This window comes from Rosa rugosa, chromosome 7 (assembly GCF_958449725.1).
Source record: "Rosa rugosa chromosome 7, drRosRugo1.1, whole genome shotgun sequence".
Lineage (NCBI taxonomy): Eukaryota > Viridiplantae > Streptophyta > Magnoliopsida > Rosales > Rosaceae > Rosa > Rosa rugosa.
In genome coordinates, this window is record NC_084826.1 from 21,273,059 (window position 1) to 21,295,611 (window position 22,553).

At 38.7% G+C, this 22,553-nt stretch overlaps 3 protein-coding genes across 3 annotated transcripts; 1 reads left to right on the plus strand and 2 right to left on the minus strand.

Annotated features, from left to right (window-relative positions):
- Positions 1 to 6,080: 6,080 nt before the first annotated feature.
- On the minus strand, positions 6,081 to 7,553 carry LOC133720193 (uncharacterized). The gene is made up of 6 exons (XM_062146401.1): positions 7,457 to 7,553; positions 7,209 to 7,382; positions 6,976 to 7,083; positions 6,764 to 6,833; positions 6,573 to 6,671; positions 6,081 to 6,488 (listed from the first exon to the last, which is right to left on the minus strand). Exons 1-6 carry the CDS (start codon positions 7,504 to 7,506, stop codon positions 6,393 to 6,395), a joined length of 597 nt encoding a protein of 198 aa, XP_062002385.1. The 5' UTR covers positions 7,507 to 7,553; the 3' UTR covers positions 6,081 to 6,392.
- A 5,144-nt stretch (positions 7,554 to 12,697) lies between these two features.
- Positions 12,698 to 14,121, minus strand: LOC133723036 (uncharacterized). The gene is made up of 2 exons (XM_062149873.1): positions 13,803 to 14,121; positions 12,698 to 13,761 (listed from the first exon to the last, which is right to left on the minus strand). Exons 1-2 carry the CDS (start codon positions 14,119 to 14,121, stop codon positions 12,698 to 12,700), a joined length of 1,383 nt encoding a protein of 460 aa, XP_062005857.1.
- A 5,075-nt stretch (positions 14,122 to 19,196) lies between these two features.
- LOC133722525 (metal tolerance protein 4-like) lies at positions 19,197 to 22,092 on the plus strand. The gene is made up of 7 exons (XM_062149408.1): positions 19,197 to 19,425; positions 19,844 to 20,016; positions 20,232 to 20,430; positions 20,578 to 20,756; positions 20,878 to 21,028; positions 21,192 to 21,325; positions 21,574 to 22,092. The coding sequence occupies exons 1-7, from the start codon at positions 19,227 to 19,229 to the stop codon at positions 21,751 to 21,753; spliced, it is 1,215 nt and encodes a 404-aa protein (XP_062005392.1). The 5' UTR covers positions 19,197 to 19,226; the 3' UTR covers positions 21,754 to 22,092.
- The last annotated feature ends 461 nt before the right edge of the window (positions 22,093 to 22,553 follow it).

Here is a 22,553-nt window from a genome sequence, read left to right on the forward strand (position 1 = left end):
ATATATGCTATGTTTTATCCTTTATTACGTGCTATAGTTATTCCTTATTTAGAATGCTATACATATAAATTCTGTTTTGCCATGATAATGAAAATTCATGTGCATTATACATACACACTTACCGTGATAAAGCGTTTTCACATAGCATCGAAAAATGTGACCATTATGAATCTTGGTCTTGAAATCTAATTCATATGTTTGGAAAATAATTCACGTGGATGTCTTTATGACTGCGTAATTTATTTCTTCTCTCTTGTTTATGTAGATGGCTGATCCAACTCGACCTGAATTTGACATTTTGGACTCAGAAGGACTTGAGTACCATCATTGGGTTTCCGATGTAGAAACTGCCTTTGTGGCAAAAGACTACACTGCCACCATCAAAACTCCCACTGACCCTAAAGACGATGGACTGTCTGACAAGGTGAAAGAAAATGCCTTAATATTTCTGAGGCGACATATTGATCCTAACCTACGCTGGGAGTACCTTCAGTTGAAGACACCCAAAGAACTGTGGGATGCCCTTAAGGGACGTTTTGGGAACATTCATGACACCTTGCTCCCAGAACTGACCGTTCAGTGGAATGAAATCCGCTTGCTTGACTACAAAAGGGTCAATGACTTCAACAAGGACATGTTGCGCCTAAAGGCACGTCTAAATTTCTGTGGAAAGGAACTCACAGAAGATGATATGATCCAGAAGACTCTTTCTACTTTTCCTACTTCAGCACTTATACTAGCGAACCAGTATAGCTAGGTTGGAGTATGACAACAAAAGAATCACAACCTTCAATAAGCTAATCAACCTACTGCAAGTGGCTGAGAGGCATAATGAGGTTCTTTTGAACAACAATGATAGGCCTGTTGGGACAACGAAAATTCCCGAGGTTAATTATGGCAAAGTGAAAGGTGGAAAGAACCCCAAAGCAAAAGGGGTTGAACGTGCTGATCCCTACCCACATGGCAACAATGCACCACGTGGAAAGGGACATTGGGGTCGTGGTATGGGCCGTGGAGGCCCTCCCAATGGTTATGGAAACAAGGTGCAAAGGGCACCTAAGAACCTTTCAGTCAAACAGGATAGAGTTGGTAATGAACCATGCTATAGGTGTGGAGTCATTGGGCATTGGTACAAGAACTGCCAAGCAAGCAACATAGTAGCAGCCAATTACAAGAGGTATAAGGAGTCTAAAGAACAAGAGGCTCACTATATGGAAGAAGGAGGCTATGACCCAGACGTCAACCTCACAATTGCAGACTTTAATGGCAACAAGGAACTTGCTCAGTCAATCGATGCCCCAAATTTGACTGATCTGCTTTATTTATTTTAATTTCCAAAAACAGTTGTGAAGACATAATGTCTCATTTTAATTAGACTATTACTTGGTGTTAAAGTTTATTTCAATAATGGTTTGATGAATTAGATTTCTGAACAAGACCTTGATTCGATTATCATTTGCTTATTAATAAATTTCGAATTTTATTCTGAAGCACTGAATTTATTCAAATTTATTTACTACACATATTTACATGGTTCAAAATAGCACTATAAAGATGTAAATCAATACATCTAGAGAAAAAATTATTAGAATGAAAAGATTATCATTCTACTAAAATAGACATACTCTAAAGAATATGAGATATATTTTCTAAATTAATTAGTAATACCTCCCATTTATTTGTAGGAATGAATCGAGGAGAACTTGAGTGCTTAGTTGACAGTGGGACTACCCACACCATATTAAGGAATAGGCAATTATTCATTGAATTAATAGCCTATAATTTCTTTGTGACTACGATGATTGGATCATCACAAGTAATAAAAGGGCGAGGAACTGCCAAATTTTTGCTGCCTAATGGCACAACATTTAAAGTCACAGACCCTCTATATGCACCAAGAGCTAATCGAACTTTGTTAAGTTTCAAAGATATTCGTGCCAACGGTTATCATGTAGAAACACACTGTGAGAATGGAACTGAATACCTTTATATTACCTCTAATGAATGTGGAAGAAAACATATTTTAGAGAAACTTATGAGTCAATTTAGTGGACTGTACCTCACTACGATTCGGATCATTGAATCCTATACTGTCACCAACAATGAAATGTGGGACACTGACTCATGCAGGCTTTGGCATGACCGCCTAGGGAACCCCGGTCGTGACATGATGATCCGTATTTTAAAGAACTCACACAGACATCCCTTCTTTCGAGTGAAAAATAAAGTGGGACAAAAATCCGCCACACTGCAAGGTGTCGGTCCTAGTACTGCTCAAATGCAGCCATTGCCTTCTAAAGTACCAGAAGCACTATCTCCCTCCCATTATGCCTCATCGACTATTTCAAAGGCACATCACTCGTTTTGTAAAGCCTGCTCTTTAGCAAAAACAGGATCGAGACATTCCTTTGCTAAAGACACAAAACAAAACATTCCATTCTTACAAAGGATACAAGGAGATATCTGTGGACCTATCCATCCAGAATGCGGACCATTCAAGTACTTTATGGTTCTGGTGGATACTTCGACACGCTGGTCACATGTCGCTTTATTGTCCACAAGAAATGCTGCATTTACAAAACTCCTAGCACAGATTATACGTTTAAGGGCTCACCACCCTGATCACCCTATCAAGTCTATAAGGCTTGATAACGCTGGAGTGTTTACCTCAAAAGCATTTGATGATTATTGCATGTCTATTGGGATCGATGTAGAGCATCAAGTACCCCATGTGCATACACAAAATGGTCTCGCAGAAGTCACCATCAAAAGGCTACAGATGGTGGCTAGGGCATTGGTTATGCGCACCAACCTGCCTATATCTGCATGGGGTTATGCAATATTGCACGCAGCTTTACTTATTCGTTTCAGACCCACTGCTAGCCAACCATTTTCTGCGTACCAGTTGGTAACTGGATATGAGCCTGACATTTCACACTTACGCACATTTGGTTGCACAGTATATGTGCCTATTGCGCCCCCACAGCGCACCAAAATGGGTCCCCAGAGACGATTAAGTATTTATGTTGGATACAAATCTCCAACAATTATTCGCTATTTGGAGCCCTTGACAAGCGATCTATTTACCGCTAGATTTGTGGATTGTCACTTTGATGAGACAGTCTTCCAATTGTTAGGGGGAGATAGGAAAAAAGATTTTCCAAGGGAACGACAGGAATTGTCGTGGTTTGTCCCCACTCTGTCTCATTTTGATCCCCGCACTTCACAATGTGAAAGTGAAGTGAAAAGAATAATCGATCTTCAGAACGTAGCAGATTCGATGCCTGATACGTTTACTGATATCGCAAAAGTGACGAGATCACATATACCAGCTGCAAATGTGCCTGCAAGGTTAGAAGTCCCCAACAAGGGGCACAGTGCCGTAGATAGAGGCACTGCAACCACACTTAGTGGAGGTGTGGTTAAGGCCGTGGCCTCCCCCTGTGGCTCCTCAAAGGAAAAGGGGGAGGCCACTTGGTTCGATTGACACTCACCCAAGGAAGAAAAAGGCGAGTAAGGCACAAACTGATCCATTAATCATTAATGTAGAGAATCCCTCTCATGAGATTGTCTCTGATTATAGTTATGTCCATGAATCAATACTGGAGGACGCTCTGATTTTTGAAATGATTCCAGAGAACAAAGAATCTCAATGAATTATGAGAGTGCGTATGAGTTGATGGAAAGATCTTCCATACATATTGATGATGTATTTGCATACACTGTTGCTCAAGAAATCATAGAGCACGATGATATCGAACCACACTCTGTTGCAGAATGTCAACAAAGAGCAGATTGGCCTAAATGGAAAGAAGCAATCAAGGCAGAATTAGATTCTCTGACAAAGAGACAGGTATTTGGTCTGGTAGTGCTAACCCACCAAGTGTAAAGCCCGTAGGACATAAATGGGTCTTTGTCAGAAAGTGTAATGAGAATAATGAAGTCCTGAGGTACAAGGCTCGCCTTGTGGCGCAAGGTTTCTCACAACGCCCTGGAATTGACTACGAGGAGACATACTCTCCTGTAATGGATGTTATAACGTTCCGCTACTTAGTTAGCTTGGTAGTTTCCGAAGGACTGGAAATGCAGCTCATGGATGTGGTTATTGCATATCTCTATGGGGATCTAGATTCAGAGATATATATGAAAGTTCCTGATGACCTTACATTACCCAAGTCAAGTGACTCTAAACCACGGAGTGCGTTTGCAATTAGGTTGAAACGCTCACTTTACGGGTTGAAACAATCCGGGCGGATGTGGTATACCCGTCTAAGTGACTACTTGATTGGGAAGGGATATAACAACGATGAATTATGCCCCTGAGTATTTATAAAGAAAACAAGTTCCGGATTTGCAATTGTAGAAGTATATGTCGATGATATGAACATAATTGGTACTCTTGATGAAATAAGAGAAACCACGAGCTACTTGAAATCCGAATTTGAGATGAAGGATCTTGGGAAAACTCGATTCTGTCTAGGCCTTGAACTAGAACACCGAGTTTGTAGAATACTAATCCACCGGTCTGCGTATGTCCAAAAGATGCTCAGGCGATTTAACATGGACAAAGCACATCCTGCTAGCACTCCAATGATCGGTCGAAGTTTGGATGCAAGGAAAGATCCATTTCGTCCAAAGGAAGATGACGAAGAAGTGTTGGGAGCTGAAATTCCCTATCTAAGTGCAATAGGCGCATTATTGTACTTAGCCTAATGTACTCGACCAGACATTGCATTCTCAGTGAACTTGTTAGCTAGATTTAGCTCAGCGCCAAAGCAGCGTCACTGGAATGGTATCAAGAACATCTTCGATACCTAAAAGGAACCATTGACTTGGGACTGTTCTTTCCCTACAGAGAGACAAGAGGGACCGCAGATGGAACTGCAATCCCTAAAGGAAATGTTGATGGCGAAAGCGCCACTCACTACACCGAAACGCCAAATGACGTTTTGGTTGGTTTTGCTGATGCTGGGTACCTCTCTGACCGACATAAAGGTCGTTCCCAAACTGGTTATGTATTTACCATTGGGAACACAGCGATATCTTGGAGATCAACCAAGCAAACCCTTGTGGATACCTCCTCGAACCACTCAGAGATCATTGCTCTACATGAGGCGGTTCGTGAGTGTGTATGGTTAAGACACTATGTCAAAAAGGCCTTCAGACGACAGAACTGTTCTGTCGTCTGAACGAACCAAAATGTGTCGTCTAGTACGATGTCGTGTCTTGGGCGTATCGAACGACAGAAGAGTTCTGTCGTCTGAATTTTCAGACGACATAAAAAATGTGTCGTCTGATGAGTTTTGCATTTTGGGAACATTGTGATCTGTTTCTTTAAAAGCATTCAAACAACTGTTTTGTATTGTCTGATAAACAAAACAATGACAGTATTTTTTGAAATACTATTTTGTGAAGCATATTGCAAGACTTATTTGTGTGGTGTGAATGCCTTTAAATAAGAAATATGAAGACTCATATGTAGTGTCTTCTCTCATATAACAACACTTAAAGGTTGTGCTAATTTACTTTACACGACAAGTATATGTGGTCGTAATGTGTATCAGAGGACAATTAAGTGTCGTTCTATGGTTTATTTGTATGACATTTAAGTGTTGTGTGAAAGATTTTTCAATTATACATATGTGATGTTGGGAAATGGTTTAGACAATAGATTTTTGTTATGTCAATCTCATTACGACGACAAATTTTTGTGGTCTGAATATAACAAGGACCACTAATAGTACGTGTTTTATATTGTCTGTAATCACGTCCAATCACACTTATTTGTTGTTGTTATACACTTTAGCCAGTACTTTGAACTAACTTATGTTGTTGTTTTGGCTTTCAGACTACAATTTTCTGTTGTCCCATTGTCAAACAGACAATAGACTTATTATTGATTTTTGTGTTATGTCTGTGCAGCTGCAACCACACATTTTGGTGTGCTTTTGTTGTAGCTTGCAGTTTGTGATGACACATTTTAGTAGTCCCTTGTACAATTGGTGTGCATGCATTCTGGAAATTAAAATTGGCTATTCCTGAAACCATAAAATCCACATCCAAAATCATTCATTGCAATTTCCATTAATCCACCATTGTCTCAGGTACATAGTTCTAATCATCAACATCAGAACCTAATCATCAACATCACAGTTCTAATCATCAACATCAGTTCTAAACGGCCCATATATACTAAACTGGGCAGCCACCAAAATATATGCATGCAGTACTGCTTGCTAATAAACCAGAAGCACAACACAATGTGGGCAACCAACTAAACAACATAGCAAAATAGCTAGCAGTACTGCAATCAAAATCTGGCCTATATATATATATATATCAACTATCCATGTCCAAAAGTTGATGCACTAGTTAATAAACCTACACATGCACTAGTTATCTCTGAACTTCATAACATACTTTGCCCACTCTGCCCGGACAACATCAACATTCTCCATTGTGTAATAGTGATTTGCTTTTCTTTCCCACTGCAAGGACAGAAGTTTAGTTATGCATAACAATGGATAATTAATCCAATAAATCACTAGTACAATAAATTAGTTACTGATTACCTTAGCACTCCACTCTTGGTTTTTGTCCTCTACTATATCCCTCATGTAATGCATAATCCAATATCCACAAGTCTTATCACCCATCTGCTCCGGAATGCCCTGAAAGAAATAAATATTTTCAGTACCTAATAAACCTTGCCTGAACTAGAAAAATGCAAATATAAATAGTTAGCTAGATGGGGAACACATACTGCACAGTTTTTCCATTGAACAGTCTTTCGGCCTTTCCTATGTTTTTGGGCATTGAATATTTTGATGGAGCTTCAACAACAACATAATACACAAAATTATGATGAAACTAACAACTTATAAATTGAGAATCGATAACGATTGCAAAAAAAAAAGAGGACTAAACTGTTTGTACATAATACCAACAAAAAACCAACAAGCTAGCTGCACTTACTTGTCCACAATAGTTCTCCATTCACCGGTGATGAGTCGCCTCTTTAGCGGATCCATAAAATACACAACTTCTTCAGTGGGGTTCGCCACCGTCAACATCCAATGACAGCTGGCATTCAAATTTTTGATAATCAATACCAACACGAATCTGATCTAGGTACTTGCATTGCTATATTTATGAGATCAAAAGTCAATATTTACAAAAACAAAAATGCATGAATGAAGCTTTCGTACCCTGAATTATAGGGGACCAAAAAAATCTGACCAGGCTTCCCTCTTTCATAAGAAACTGACAACGAACGAGCCCGTTCAGTCGGATTTCCACAGCCAATGACACCAGTATTAGCAGGATCTACGAAGCCAATCATGTCAAGCATCTTCGATTTCTTCAACACTTGATAAAGGAAGCTGTAAAACCACAAGTCTCAAAATATCATTCAATAACACTGAATTAACAACTCCATTTAAAATGCATTACAGACCTCATATACATCACAACGCAGCCGGCAGAAACCTCCTCCATGTTGGTCATGGCATACACATCCCTTCTGAAGATGGCGACCTTCTTTCGATATCCAAATAATTCCTCCCCTAAGGTTGTGTGGATGGTGATCCCATCCTTTAAGTTATCATTAGCCCATGTGGCCAACGTCTTAAGTGGTGGAGGCAAATTGGGTGGCAGCTTGTCCAAATCATCATGATCAAAAAAATCATCATATGTATCCTTCTTTTTCCTCCTCACAATTTTATGCTTTTGTTGCTGCAATTGATATAAAAAATAACATTGCATGATTAGTATTTCTATATGATGTAATATAGCAGCTCATATGGTCATTTTGGTAAGAATAAAAAGGTTAAAAATGACAAATAATTTAAGCAAACTACATTACCTTTGCATCAGCTGCAGTGGGTATAACTCAGTCTCTAGGCCAAGCAACGCATGTACCAATTGCATCGCGGACAAACAGAATCTCATCCTTAATAGGAATTGGTAGCAAAGCATTGGCAACAATAGATTTGGTGATCGACACTCGGACATTTTCCTCAACCAATGGAACACCATGGATGGTTTGCTTGCTGGACTCAACATCCACTTGAATGATCGTTCCTTCAGCCACTATGTTGTCCAATGAATCTATCGCAAGTTTACACCCTGACTGGACAATATTGGTGGACTGAACCTGCTAATTCAAACCAAAAAATATGTAAGCATTAGTCACATTTGAGGCAGCAATGTCATCAATATGGTTGATCAAATGTAATTGTAAAGAAAAGAAAAGAAAACTAATTGTAAGGAAAAAGAAAGTAAAGCTAGGGTAGCGATTAATTACCGGCACTTGCACTTGCTCCACAACTGCATTTTTTTTTGGAGTTAAATCATTCCTAACCTCCTCCTCAATAATCGAGGTTAGTTTGATGTTCAGCTCCCCATCCACAAAGACTTCATTCTCTTCAACTACTTTCTGCTGGTCCTCCCCTAAATCTAACTTCTTCTTGGCAGTTTTGGCGGCTTCAATTTCAATAGCTTTCAAACCAGCCTGTTCAAGTAGCCTTGAACAGCTGCCCTGACCAGAGCCTAAATCATTCAGCGGTGTCACAGGTTTGGGTGAGTCAGTTGGCATCTCTTTTCCATTAACCATCGCTTCTAACTTCTGAAATCTTTCCTCCCAAGCAGCTCTTTCCCTAGCAATTTGTCGCTCCATCTCCAACTCCCATTTGGCTCTTTCCTGAGCAATGATATTTTCTTTCTCTTCTGCTAGTATCTTCTTAACACTTACCCTAACACTATCTTCTACATTTAGCATTGGGCGTTTAGGTAGATGAAAATATGCGGAAGGCTTGACGAAGCCACCAACACCGCGTACCCTACCAGGATACTCAGGATTTCCCAACGCCAAAGTCAGAACATCATCTGTTCCTTCAGGGTTGATTTCTCCTTCAGACACTTTCCTCTTCAAACTTTCTTGATATAGACATCAATCACAGCACACAAAAATTATCCTTCGGATACAAAACCTGAAAAAAAAAAAAAAAAAAAACAACAAGTAATAAACAATTATAAAAAACTGAACTTACAATTTTTTCGACCTTCTTCTTCACTGCTGGCCCTTTGAAGTTGCCGCTCTTGTCTTGCCGGGCCTTTATCCACATCGTAGCACGATCCAATTCTTCAATCGGTATTTTTTCAGCCTACAAATATGAATAGATACGTGTGAGATCATGATCAGCTTGATGTAAACCGAAAAGAATAACAAATATATTGTAAATAGATTGTAAGACGAATACTGACCAATTCTTCTTGGAAGTTAGCATATCCTTTCCGTGACAATCAATGAGGATACTTATTCTCCTTCCTCTTTATTTTCTGCTTTTCACAGAGTACCTACAAAGCATATGTGAATTATGCATTATATTTTAGTATTTGCATAAACAGTAACTAATAATGCATAAACTGTTCCACAACTGCATGTCCAAGTATGGTATTAGAGAAACCTGAAATTGTTCTGAAGTTCTATCAGCCACAAACGTATTCCATTCATCTACCTCAATGGATCGATAATCATCTGGATGGAACTTTAAAAGTTCAGGAGAATCCAGATAGGGAATAATGTACCAGTTCGTTAGTTTGCTCTTGAACTCTCTCCATTTGTGGCCGGCTAATGTAATCACCAATTTCTTCCATTCTTTTGGCACCACATAAGCATCCTACACATTAACGAATACAAAGTATCATAGCTTTAGTTACTGTGTTTTGAAAAAAATAAGAATAATGAAATGTAAATTAGTGAACAGCAACAACTTATATATAGACTGATTGTTTACCTGAATACTATTCCAAATCTTGTCTTTTTCATCCAAAGGCACATTTCTCCAATCATTTATAGATATTGGGATCTTGGTGCGTGCTAACACCCCAATGTATGACTGCATCTCCTTAGCTGCCTTCCCAATTGGCTCCCCATCAGCATTAGAATTCACCTTTAGCTTCTTTCCTCGAATCAGTCTCCTAGTAATTTTATTCATGCTTACCATCCCTCGCTTAAGCAACCTCAATCCACCAGTGATGTTGTCATCATCATCAGAATCCTCGGATGACTTGCTCTTTACAGACTTACGACCGGACGACGACTTCTTTGCTGCCACAGCCACCTTGGAATTTACTGCTTTAGGAGGTGTCATACGTCTCCTAGAGGACACATCCTTGCTGGACTGAGTAGCTTTATGTTTTCGCGGACTTCTCCTAGGAGAGGTAGCCTTGTTGGCTTCTATCAGTCTTGCTGCAGCCTTTTTGGGGGTAGTAGGTTTACGATTTGGAGAAGTAATAGGTGGTTCAGAGACGGTTTTTCTACAACGTTTCATCTGCACCGCCTTCATCCTTAAGGCTATAGATCTAGCAACTTTCGATGTGCTTGCAGATGGAGCCATGACCTGCAATACACAATAAACACAGTTAGCCCCATAATATAGGTTAACAATTAATGTCAATAAACATATGAAACAAAAACACATAAAACAATGAAATAACAAACACATAAAGCAATTAATGAAATTACTAACACAACTCAAAATTAAACAACACAGAAGACAATGAAATAACTAACATAATTGGAAGTGTTAATATACATGTTTCATCAAACACATCAGTACATATATATAGGCATTCTAAAACAAGTCAATCATGAACAAACAACTTTAACTAAATGTTTTTTTTTCCCCTCAGCCACGTTGATTGCAGTCATTTTCCACCCATATTGCTTCATCTCCAGGACGCATATAATTGCTATGCTGATCACCATCTATATTATCAAAAGTCTCGATCGATGGCATTGTTGCTTCAAATGGCTGTTGTTCTACTTCAATATCTTCTAACTCCTCATCTGAATCAGTCCCTTGATAGTCTCTATCTGGGACCCTTACAACCACTGACCATTGAGGATCGAGGGGATCCTCAATGTAAAATATTTGCTTAACATGGCTAGCTAAGACAAAAGCATCATTAAGATGACCTTTCCTATTCAGATTTACCAATGTAAACCCTAGTTCATCTACTTTAATGCCCCTAACATTCTCAACCCAATCACATTTAAACAACGGTACCCTAAACTTGTAGTAGTCCACCTCCCATATTTGTTGTATGACACCATAGAAGTCCATATCATTAGTTTTGGGATTTTTATCCTTTGCACTAGAAACTTGCATTGCATCAGCCACCAAAAAAACCCCACTGTTTTGCACTGATCGCACATTGTCCCGCTCCTTAGTGTTGAAATCAACACCATTAACCTGGTATCCACTAAAGGTCGGCAATACATGATTCGGTCCACTTGACATCCACCTCATTGTTTCCGAAACATTATTGTCCGGAAACTGCAGTTCATTTGAAACCTTCAAATCAATAATAGATTACATTAGCGTAATGTTAAAATCTTATTTTTTGTTAATCACTAAGAATCAAGTATATGATCGCATACCCTTTCTTTTAACCAGACAGAAAAGGTCTGGTTTTGTTTATCCTTGAGCCACTTTTCATTTTTGGAAAACCTTGGATTGAGAAGCTTCAACAATTCCAGATGTTCACTGAATATCAAACACAGAAAACTCAATGATTTAAGTAACAAAATATTGAATCAATTCATGGACTGTAGGAAAACTGATGATAATTAAAAGTTTATGACTTACATGAAATAAGGACTTGCATCCTCGGTATTCTGCAATATACACAGATGTGCTTCATGCATCTCCTTGCCATAGACAGAAATCATGGCAGCGCCTGATAGCGGTTTGGATGCATTACGGGCTCGTGGTTTGGAACTTTCAGGGATTCCAGCAGTAGAAGCATCACTAAGCATACGTTCAGTGCAAAACTCAACAGCCTCTTCAACAATATAAGACTCTGCTATGCATCCCTCAGGATGCCTTCGACATCTAACCCACCCTTTAAAGACTTTCATGTACCTCTCGAAGGGGTACATCCACCGAAAAAATACTGGACCACAAAGCTGAACTTCTCGTACGAGATGCACAGTTAGATGGATCATAATGTCGAAAAATGAAGGCGGAAAATACTTCTCCAATAAGCAAACAGTAACAACCAAGTCTGCTTGCATTTTTTCCAGCTTCGAAACATCGATCACTTTAGCACATATTGCCTTGAAGAAAAGGCAAAAGCGGATTATTGCATACCTAACCGGCTTCTCAAGAACAGAACGTAAAGCAACAGGAAGAAGAATCTGCATGATAGTGTGACAGTCATGCGATTTCAGACCAGCAAGTTTTAAATCCTCCATAGAGACAAGATTCCATACATTTGACGAAAACCTAACAGGAACTGTCATTTCAAAAAAAGAGCCACAAATTATTTTTTTTTCAGCAAGCATCAAGTTCCAACTAGCCAGAGGTAATTTATCCCTTTTGGCACCAACTTTTGGGTTCAAACCAGCCCTAATACCCATTTCCACCATGTCCAAACGCGCTGCAACCCCATCCTTTGTCTTCCCGGGAATGTTCAGCAGCGTACCAATGATGGCATCACAGCAATTCTTCTCAATGTGCATGACATCGAGATTATGTCGTACCGGAATATATTTCCAGTACTCTAGTTCAAAGAAGACAGACTTCTTCTTCCAGCAAGGTCTCCCTTGCTCTTCAACACCCTTGGCAGGAGGAGAGCGTTTCTTTTTCCCACACACACAATTCAGACCCTCTACTCTAGAAAACACCTCCTATCCGGTTAATGGTAGAGGAGGTAGGTCCTCCTCTATGGTGTTGTAAAAAGCAGCAGCCTGTTTCCTATACGGATGATGTCTAGGTAGGAACCTGCGATGCCTCATGAATGCCATTTTTTTACCTCTCTTCAACCTATGAGGTCGAGTCTGGTCAAGGCATATTGGACAAGCATTGTATCCTTTAACAATGCTACCAGACAAGTTCCCGTATGCGGGAAAGTCATTAATAGTCCACAGCAGCACCGCTTTCAATTTGAAGTAGTCCCCTCTTAGTGCATCGTATACTCCCTCAACCCCATCCCACAATATTTTCAGATCATCTATTAATGGCTGCAAGTAGATGTCAATATCTTTACCAGGTTGCTTTGGTCCCGATATTAACAATGTCAACATCATAAACTTCCTCTTCATACAAAGCCATGGAGGAAGGTTATATGTGACCAGTATAACTGGCCAACAAGAATACTTGCTGCTTAGAGAACTATGCGGGTTAAATCCATCAGAAGATAGAGCTAGTCTGAGGTTTCTAGGGTCGCTACTGAATTCTGGATATTGCTTGTCAAGTAATTCCCAAGTAGGAGAATCAGCTGGGTGTCGCATCATTCCATCTTTCTTTCTACCAAACTCATGCCAAGTAAGATTCTTAGCTGTGTTGGTCGATTGATACAATCGTTTGAACCTTGGGATTGGTGGAAAGTACCATAAAACCTTTGCAGGTATCCCTTCTTTCACAGTTTTATCCCTACCCAATTTCCACCTTGGAACACCACAGTTGGGGCAGATGAGTGCATCTGCATGCTGCTGTCTATACAAGATGCAGTCATTAGGACATGCATGAATTTTTTCATACTCCATCCCTAAAGCACTAAGTGTCTTTTTCGCTTCATACAAAGACAAAGGAACCTGATTCCCTTCAGGAAGCAGACCCCCAATCATGATAAGCATATCTGAATAGCAAGCATCGGTCATTCCATGCTTTGCTTTCAAATTGAAGGTCTGAATCAGACCATTCAGCTTGGTTGTCTTCGTACAACCAGGGTACAAAGGTTGATCCCCATCCTCTACATACTTCAAAAACTCATTAGAGTCTTCTCATCCTCACTTTCCCCAAAGCCCCAATTATTCTCCCCCATCCCAGGTTCCCAATCTACAGTTTCAGATTCAACTCTATTGTCATTCATAGCAGATGTAGCAGCTTCCCCATGCCACCTCCAATGCTTATAACTTTCGTTAATACCATTCCAAAATATATGATCCTTAATAACTCCAACAGAAAATCCCTCCGTGTTACTACATTTCAAGCAAGGACAAGAAATCTTGTTTTTGTTATTGGCATTAGACTCGGCAAACTTGAGAAACTCTGCTACTCCTAGCTCAAACTTCTTTGATCTTCTATCAGCATGCATCCATGACTTATCCATCTTAAATATATAGGTTCCTTCATATATAACAAATTCAACACACTCAAATAGATGCTAATTGTAAAAGTAACATTGCTTAACATGCTCATACTTCTAATATACAGTATATTTGTTAAGACTAGTACTGGTAAGAGTGGTCTTAACACATACAAATTCATCCACATATAGCTGCAACAATTACATCGATCCATGACAATTCTAATGTTCAGATTGCATTCCATGCTGATACTTCTATTATACAAAATAATACAATACTCTATCACGGAATAAAAAATGAACTTATGATTATACTCAACTAGCTAGCAGTAAACATATAATCATTATGTGCAGGCAAAGACATCAGCAAAACGATAATTAGCTACTTGCTGACTCATATATATATATATATAAATCACAAACATTGAAGACTCACCAGAAATTTTTACAAAAAAACCTTCTATTTTTCTCCACTACACTACTAGCAGTGAGCCTTCCTTCACAAATCCTTTTGTACCACCAAGTTTCCCTATCAAGGTCAACAAAACAAAAGGAACATGTTAGAAAAAGAAGAACTATTATTCAAACTCAAAACAAGAAAAAAAGACAAACAAAATCAAAATATCAAAAATATTATAAAGGATCATAGTGTCATATAAATTGCCGACTCACTTTGGGAATAAAAATTTACAAAATTGTTACTTTGTGTTCAAAGCGTCTCTCCTGTGCGCCAATCTCGCCCTCCTGCTGCATTTGATATATTCTTGTGTTAGTACAACAAAGGCAAAAGAAAAAAAAAATGCAGATGTACATTTGACCACCCATCATGAAGAAGTTACAAAATAAGTTTAAAGAGGGTAGAAAGGGGTTACAATCTGACCTCAGAGTATTTAGCCTCTAAACACATCACTAAAGTGAGCACTAGAATTATTCAATCCTTAAGAGTTTACTTTTATAAAATAATAATAATAATAATATATGGCAGTCTTAGCAGTGCATAAGCAAAGGGTCCTCGAACATTTCAGCTCTTAAAAGAGCAACCTTATTATTCTCCGTTTCTGATTTTTCTCATTTTGTTCTTTTCAATTTAACCCCAACCCAATGGAATGTAATTCTGAGAGCTATAGTAAAAAGAGATTTAGCAAACTATCACTACATTTATTAAAGAAAATCATCCAAATGCATTACTGTAAAGACCCAGCTCAAAACTTGAACCAAAACATCATTAACTACTAATAAAGCAAGTAAGAAGTTTATGGTAACAAGATTACCGACCAAACCACAGAAAGTACTCCATATAGTAATTACAAAGTAGAAGTATATGCACAGCTGTAAAGTATAATCAATAAAACATAATTATCAAGAAAAGAAACACAAAATCAGAAAGTAGAAGCCACTCGCACCACTACACAATTAAACAAAAGCAACAATCTCACAAAAGAAATTATCAATTTAAAATGTGCTTCATCCTAATCCAGAATATTAAAAAATCATTGATATTTACCACATGTATCATCACATATGTAGTAGACTAACCTTTTCTAAAGTTAAAGACAGATCATCAGCATCAGATAGAGAGACACCACCCTGCCAATAAGAAAAGAACAAACAGTTACACCACTTAAATTTTCTTGCACTAGTGATCTGAACAAATATCAAAATATACCACCACATTTCTACCATTGAATTGAAAACCTACTCTCTTTTAGGCAAATACCATTCCACTGCTGCACTAATTCAATTCATTGGCCAACAAAATAGACCATAAAATTATTTCAATCACCAAACTCAATTCAGTTTTTGGTTCTTCAAAAAATCAACCATGCTTATCGGGACGGTGTCCTCCCCATTCTTAATCTGCTATTAACAAAATCAGTTCAAAAGTGTACAAAGGACTAACCTTGCTACAATCACACCAACCAAGCCCCAATGGTCGATATAGCAAACTAATCTTTCTTGTAAGGAACCCTTGTGTTGGCTCTTGATTGCTTCGGGGTGAAGAATTTGAAGGTATAGATCTGCAAAACAACCGTGTTTCAATTAAACTTACCAATTTCATCTATTGAGAAACAAAACACATGCATTAAAAACCCAATAAAAACGAAATTGAACGAAACCCAGATCATATAAATCCCAGAAAAATTGACTAAAGCCAATACCTTTCTCAAAACAAAGCTTCAATGGTGCAGTCGAGCTTCGAGAACAGAGGGAGAGCTAGGGCTAGTACCGGCGACCGTCCATGAGAGATTGAGAGAGAGAAGACGATGACTCACTGAGTGATTGACTTCGGATTGAAGGAGACACCAAGCAAAGTCATTGAATGCCGCCGTTTCGCCGCCGTCGTCTATCAAGGAGGCTGAGAGAGAGAGAGAGGTCTGGGTTTTAAGTAATCGGAACACTGAACGAGGATGAAAGGCACCCCTTCCCCAAATTGAAAAGAACCGAATCGAAATTGGCTGAGAGAGAACCGAGATCAGAGAGAGCTAAGTGAAAAGGACAGAGAGAGAGGCTGGTGTTTTAGGTTTCACCGGTTCTAGGTCGAGATGAGACTGTTTCGCCGTCGTCGTCTATCAAGGAGGCTGCTGAAAGAGAGAGAGAGAGGTCTGGGTTTTATGTAACCGGAACACTGAACGATGATGAAAGGCACCCCATCCCCAAATTGAAAATAACCGAATCGAAATTGGCTGAAAGAGAACCGAGATCGGAGAGAGCTGAGAGAGCTAAGTGAAAAGGAGAGAGCGAGGCTGGTGTTTTAGGTTTCGCGGTTTCTAGGTCGAGATGAGAGAGCTGACTGATCGAGCGAGAAGGACAGAAAGTGACTTAATTGCGAGGGATATATGTCAAATAGCACAAGTCAAATAACTTGGGAAATTTTAAAACAACCCCCACATTTAGACAACAATTAAATATTGTCTAAATGTCACAACATATTCCAGTCAACTAAGGCATACGGCTATTTGAGAGGGAAAAGAATTAATCAACTTTTGGATATCCCTCCAAATTTGAGATAGGAAATCACCACCTTCTACAACTACACAAATGTGTTATCAGAATTCTCACCATTTATCCAAATTTGAGATAGGAAATCACCACCTTCTACAACTACACAAATTTGTTGTCTGAATTCTCACCATTTTTCCAAACTAAACCAGTATGGTTTCAGTGTATATTCAGACAACATAAAAAAAAATTATGTCGTCTGAAAAACCCAGACGACATAAAACAAAACTTATGTCGTCTGATGTGTGTCGTCTGAAGGCCTTTTTGGCATAGTGAGAGCTATCATCACACATATTCGAGAGACTAGTGGTTTGAGTTCTACCACTGAAGAGCCTACTTGCATTTATGAAGATAATGCAGCTTGCATCAAACATATGAAGCTAGGATATATCAAGGGTGATAATACAAAACACATATCGCCAAAGTTTTTCTACAATCAACAACAACAGGCCCTCCTCAAGATTCAAGTGAATCAAGTAAGGTCTGAGGAGAATGTGGCAGATTTGTTCACCAAATCATTGCCTAAGGCCATATTTGAGAAACATGTGAAAAGCATAGGAATGCGAAGACTTTCCAAGCTCCCTTGATTAACGTAAGGATCAGGGGGAGGTGTAGAAGTCAGGGGGGAGTCTAACACACACATGTCATCCTCAAATGTAAAAGGTGCGTTGTGCTCTTTTCCTTCGACCAATGTGTATTTTTTTGTCCCACAGGGTTTTTATTGTTACTTGGCAAGGTTTTTAGTGAGGCAACAACTCATGCACCATTTCGTCTTTGACTTGGCACAAGGGGGAGTGTTAAAGGAAAAGCACATTATGTGCCTTCGTCAAAGTGACTGACGGAGAGGGAATCAAGGAATTAGCGATTACCATCAATTAGCAAGGATTACGGATCAATCAGCATTTAAAGTCATCATATTAATTGATATTTTTGTTGTAATTCTTCCTATATAAAGGGACTATAAAATGAAATGAGTAGACCAATTCTAATTCTCAATTTACTTTTACATTTTCCAATTTTTTTTTCCCTTCTACGATGTGGATTGACCATTCACCATTGTACCATCTTATAATAAGGGGAGTGAAATCCACACTTCTTCTTTCTTTTTTTGATTGAAATTCTTATAAAAAGATAAAATTGGGTTACTAAAACCAAAATTTAAGTTAATAAAAAATGAAATATAGAATGTAAATTATAAAATGAAAAGTGTAAATTTCACTCCCCTAAAATTATATATGAGATATGAGATATTAGACCACCACCAAACGACAAAGCATAGCCTATGCGTGTATATAGTAGGACAGAAAACCGATCCTTGTATTTTATCAAGCAATTGCCACAAGTGTAATGCATGCATTCATGGGATTCTTGCAGTCAGCAACTAACACATAGTTCCATAAAGACCAATCCCATAGGCTATCGGAACTTGGCCACCGTCCCTTTCTTTAGATCTTCATATCTATCCAGACTATACAGTAACCAACTTGTTCTTTGTAGCTAGCGTATATAATATATATGGCCATCTTGTAATTAATTGTAGGAAGATCTATAAAACTAAGTGGCTAATAGAAGTGGAAGCATCCAAAAGGCGATCGATAGCATAGATAAGAAGAAAGGTTGGAGAACGATCCAAAGGTATGTTAGTTACTTATATTAGCTTATGCAATACCTTGTTAACCAACCTAGTTTGCGCGCTGATCTTCAAGATCTACGTACTAATTAGTCTCTCTCATCTTCTTTATGCATGAGAAAAAGTTTCGCTGAAATTGTCAAACCACAGCGCTTATAATTTACACTATATGTTTCTGGTAATGCCTTACTTTGTTTCAACACCTAAACCCATGGGTCGACTCATGACTCCTAGCTTGCATGTGGCGGTGTCGATCGACCTTAATCTGTGGCCAGTGAGTTTGGTTACACCTTAAACTTTTCACTCGATTATTATAACACTATTCTATATTTGGAAAACAAGTACTCTTTGAAGTGGCATCTCCAATGGTGAAGTACTACTTGGAAAAAGCTCAGTTGTTGTTTGGCTCATAATCTTCTTCAAATTTCTATTGATTGGTTTCTTGTGGTTCTAGACTTGTAGCATCAAACATTGGTAGTTCTTGACTAATTTTGAGTAAATGGAGGGAGGTTTGAAAACGAAACTGTTGATAAGTGAAGGTGAAAAGCCCAGCCAAAATGAGTTACTGCAAGACCGGAACTCAGTTACTGCTCTCAGATGTGATTTCTTCTCCAACTTACCTGACAAAGTTCGGTCTGGCTTTGATCCTGAGGCCCCTTTTCATCTAAACCTCTCTAAAACTACTGGCTTGATAGAAGGTAACTCAGAAGCTAACTATTTCTTTCTTGATTTCATCCGATCATTTCATAAATCTTGGTAGTTGGCCTGGCTCTTTGTTTGTCCATATTTTTATTAGAACCTTTTCAAATTACAGACTGATATTTAGTCTCTTTAAGATTATAGCTAACTGCTCAGTTTCAGGAAGTGTATATATGATGATAAAATAGATTTTTATTTATTTTTTATATCAAGATAATATAGATGAAGTAACCTTCAATTGGGCAAGGCATATTTTCACTAAACAAACTTAGCATTAGTACTGATTGTTTCAAAAGTATAGAGATCGATCTGGAAACTCTGTTCTTTATTGGTTATTAGATTTACTCAATTTATATATATACTATTTCTATGTTTTTCTTCTTAATAAGAAATTTAGTCAGTTCCTTTTTGTATCAGGGGAGAAGGAATACTATGAGAAACAATTTGCCACCTTAAGGTCTTTTGAGGAAGTTGACTCTCTAGAGTCACCCGATGTGATTGATGCTGAGCAAGATCGAAAAGAACTAGCCCAGCATGAGAGAGCAATGAAAATTTCTAATTGGGCAAATACCCTTCTGCTTGCTTTAAAGGTAACGTACTTTCATGATCAAGTATATTACGTTTACTTTTCTCAGTTTTCTGTGATCATAGTATCATACCATATCTGGTGATGGAAACTGTAACACAAAATAAGTCCATGCTTTTATCAATTTCATTGGAATCATATATTAGTCACTGTAAACCTTTCTTTGCAGTGTGTGATTGCAGCGTGAAACCGTTGTAATTGTTTGTAGTGATAATGCAGATACATGCTACACTGAAGAGTGGATCCTTAGCTATTGCAGCTTCAACTCTAGATTCTTTGCTAGATCTTATGGCTGGTGGAATACTTTGGTTCACACACTTGTTTATGAAAAACATAAATATCTACAAGTATCCTATTGGAAAGTTGAGAGTGCAACCAGTAGGCATTGTCATATTCGCAGCTGTCATGGCTACTCTGGGTATGTGATTGTGTGATCGAACCTCTGTATATTTTAATTTTAGGAAGTAGACCGCTTTAGTACTTGTAGCAAAAATGGATAATGGAAATGTTTCGATCATATATGGGATCAAAATACTTTCTGTAAATTTGATTCATGCCATTGCAGGCTTTCAAGTTCTTGTCCAGGCCTTAAAACAACTTATCGAAGACACACCATCCGAAAAGATGACTTCAGAAAAGTTGATCTGGTTGTATGCAATCATGCTGATAGCTACTGGCGTCAAACTTGTTCTTTGGTGGTACTGTAGAAGTTCGGGAAACACAATCGTCCATGCCTATGCCAAGGTTTATCATTGCTACTTGAAATTTATAGCACATGCTAACTTCATATGCCATCTGTCATCTTCTTTTATGCTTCAATGCTTTGATATATTGAGTCACTACTCTTGCTGATGATGATTACCAGGATCATTACTTTGATGTGGTCACAAATGTGGTTGGCTTGGTTGCTGCTGTTCTTGGAGATGAATTCTATTGGTGGATAGATCCAGTTGGTGCTATCATCCTTGCATTCTATACAATTTCTAATTGGTCCGGAACTGTCCTAGAAAATGCAGGTCTCTCTCTCTCTCTCTCTCTCTCTCTCTCTCTCTCTCTCTCTCTCTCTCTCTCCCTCCCTCCCTCCCTCTCCCTCTCTCTCTCCCTCTCCTATCAGCATAGGCTGCAACGATTTCGCAGTTGGAACACTAATGTACTACTATTGATTTTTCCCACATATAGTATCTTTGGTTGGACAATCAGCTCCTCCTGAAGTCTTGCAGAAACTCACATATCTCATCCTAAGGCACCACAGTTTAATCAGACGTGTCGACACAGTCAGGGCCTACACCTTTGGGGTTCTCTATTTTGTTGAGGTAGAATGCTCAAGTATTTAGTTAAAAGTCCACTACTTCAATATCAGATATATCCTTCCGTTTTCGTTTGGACTAGGCTTAAAGAAAAACTCTCAGACCAACTTGATTTTAGTGTTTTACGAGTTTGGTTTGTGTTCGTGTAACATATGCCACAGTTAAAAGATACCAAGATAGGAATAATTCAATCATTTCTGGACTGCGTTATGTCCCTGCATAACTGCTAACAGAACTATCATTTACAAAAGCAGGTTGACATTGAACTGCCCGAAGATTTGCCATTGAAAGAAGCACATGCAATTGGAGAATCATTGCAAATAAAGATCGAAGAGCTCCCTGAAGTCGAGCGGGCATTTGTTCATCTTGATTATGAATGTGATCACAAGCCAGAGCACTCGGTTCTAAGTAGGCTCCCCAACAGCCATCCTTGATAGTTGATTCAGAGTTTGCCATGAAATAATACTAATTGTTTTTCTGTCAACTTTATTTGTACCATGAGGAAGTATCAGGAATTGAGAACCTTACGTGATATGAATTAGTTTTCAGTTATGAAATAGTGCAAGTTGCACCAAGAAGGCTCTGTAGTTTAAAACAAAATCATGTGTGAACAAGCCAGTAACCGTTGGATTTGCTTAGCTCTAGACAAGCCAGGATGCAAATGGAGGAAGTTTTGTGGCTTTTTATGAAGTTACGATAAAACTCCAAATGTGACTAGTTCAGTGGGCTTGATCTCATCCCGATGGGTGAACATGGTACTATGGTAAAGGATTATGGAGATTCACCTCAAAACCTTTCTTTCATAATAGGTTAGGCAGTGTGTTACCTCAGTTGCTACATAAGGTGATATGCAGGTGACCTAGCATTACTCATAAAATGAAAGTTTTAGAGTCACATGAAGGTTTCTAGAGAGAGCTGATCCTCCTTCTCTCTAAAAATTTTCTTAAACCAAGACATCATTTTGAGTCTCACGGTCTCACCACCACCACCACCACTTTTACCTCCACATCCACCATGTCCACCCAGCCTTTATCCAGACCAGATCTACCGATTCCCTCTTTCCTCTCTCTTTTCCCTCTACCTCTCCCGATTTCTCCATCTACCCTCCCCTTGCTGCCATCAGGAGCTTTCCCATAACTGGAAGAGCTCTAGTTCTCACCAACCTCATCATCTCTCCACCTCTTCATTTCTTCACCACAATTAATCATATCTCATATCAACATATCATCTACCA

What these genes read in the sequence shown, in the direction of transcription:
- LOC133720193 (XM_062146401.1), bottom strand. Translation starts at nt 7,506, where the DNA reads ATGACCAACATGGAGGAGGTTTCTGCCGGCTGCGTTGTGATGTATATG. An exon ending in TTGGTCCCCTATAATTCAGG is followed by an intron (nt 7,084 to 7,208) that starts GTACGAAAGCTT and finishes TTTGAATGCCAG; the next exon opens with CTGTCATTGGATGTTGACGG. An exon ending in ACCAAGAGTGGAGTGCTAAG is followed by an intron (nt 6,489 to 6,572) that starts GTAATCAGTAAC and finishes CTGTCCTTGCAG; the next exon opens with TGGGAAAGAAAAGCAAATCA.
- LOC133723036 (XM_062149873.1), bottom strand. Translation starts at nt 14,121, where the DNA reads ATGGATAAGTCATGGATGCATGCTGATAGAAGATCAAAGAAGTTTGAG. An exon ending in TAATTGGGGCTTTGGGGAAA is followed by an intron (nt 13,762 to 13,802) that starts GTGAGGATGAGA and finishes TGAAGTATGTAG; the next exon opens with AGGATGGGGATCAACCTTTG.
- LOC133722525 (XM_062149408.1), top strand. Translation starts at nt 19,227, where the DNA reads ATGGAGGGAGGTTTGAAAACGAAACTGTTGATAAGTGAAGGTGAAAAG. An exon ending in AGCTGTCATGGCTACTCTGG is followed by an intron (nt 20,431 to 20,577) that starts GTATGTGATTGT and finishes ATGCCATTGCAG; the next exon opens with GCTTTCAAGTTCTTGTCCAG. An exon ending in TCGTCCATGCCTATGCCAAG is followed by an intron (nt 20,757 to 20,877) that starts GTTTATCATTGC and finishes GATGATTACCAG; the next exon opens with GATCATTACTTTGATGTGGT.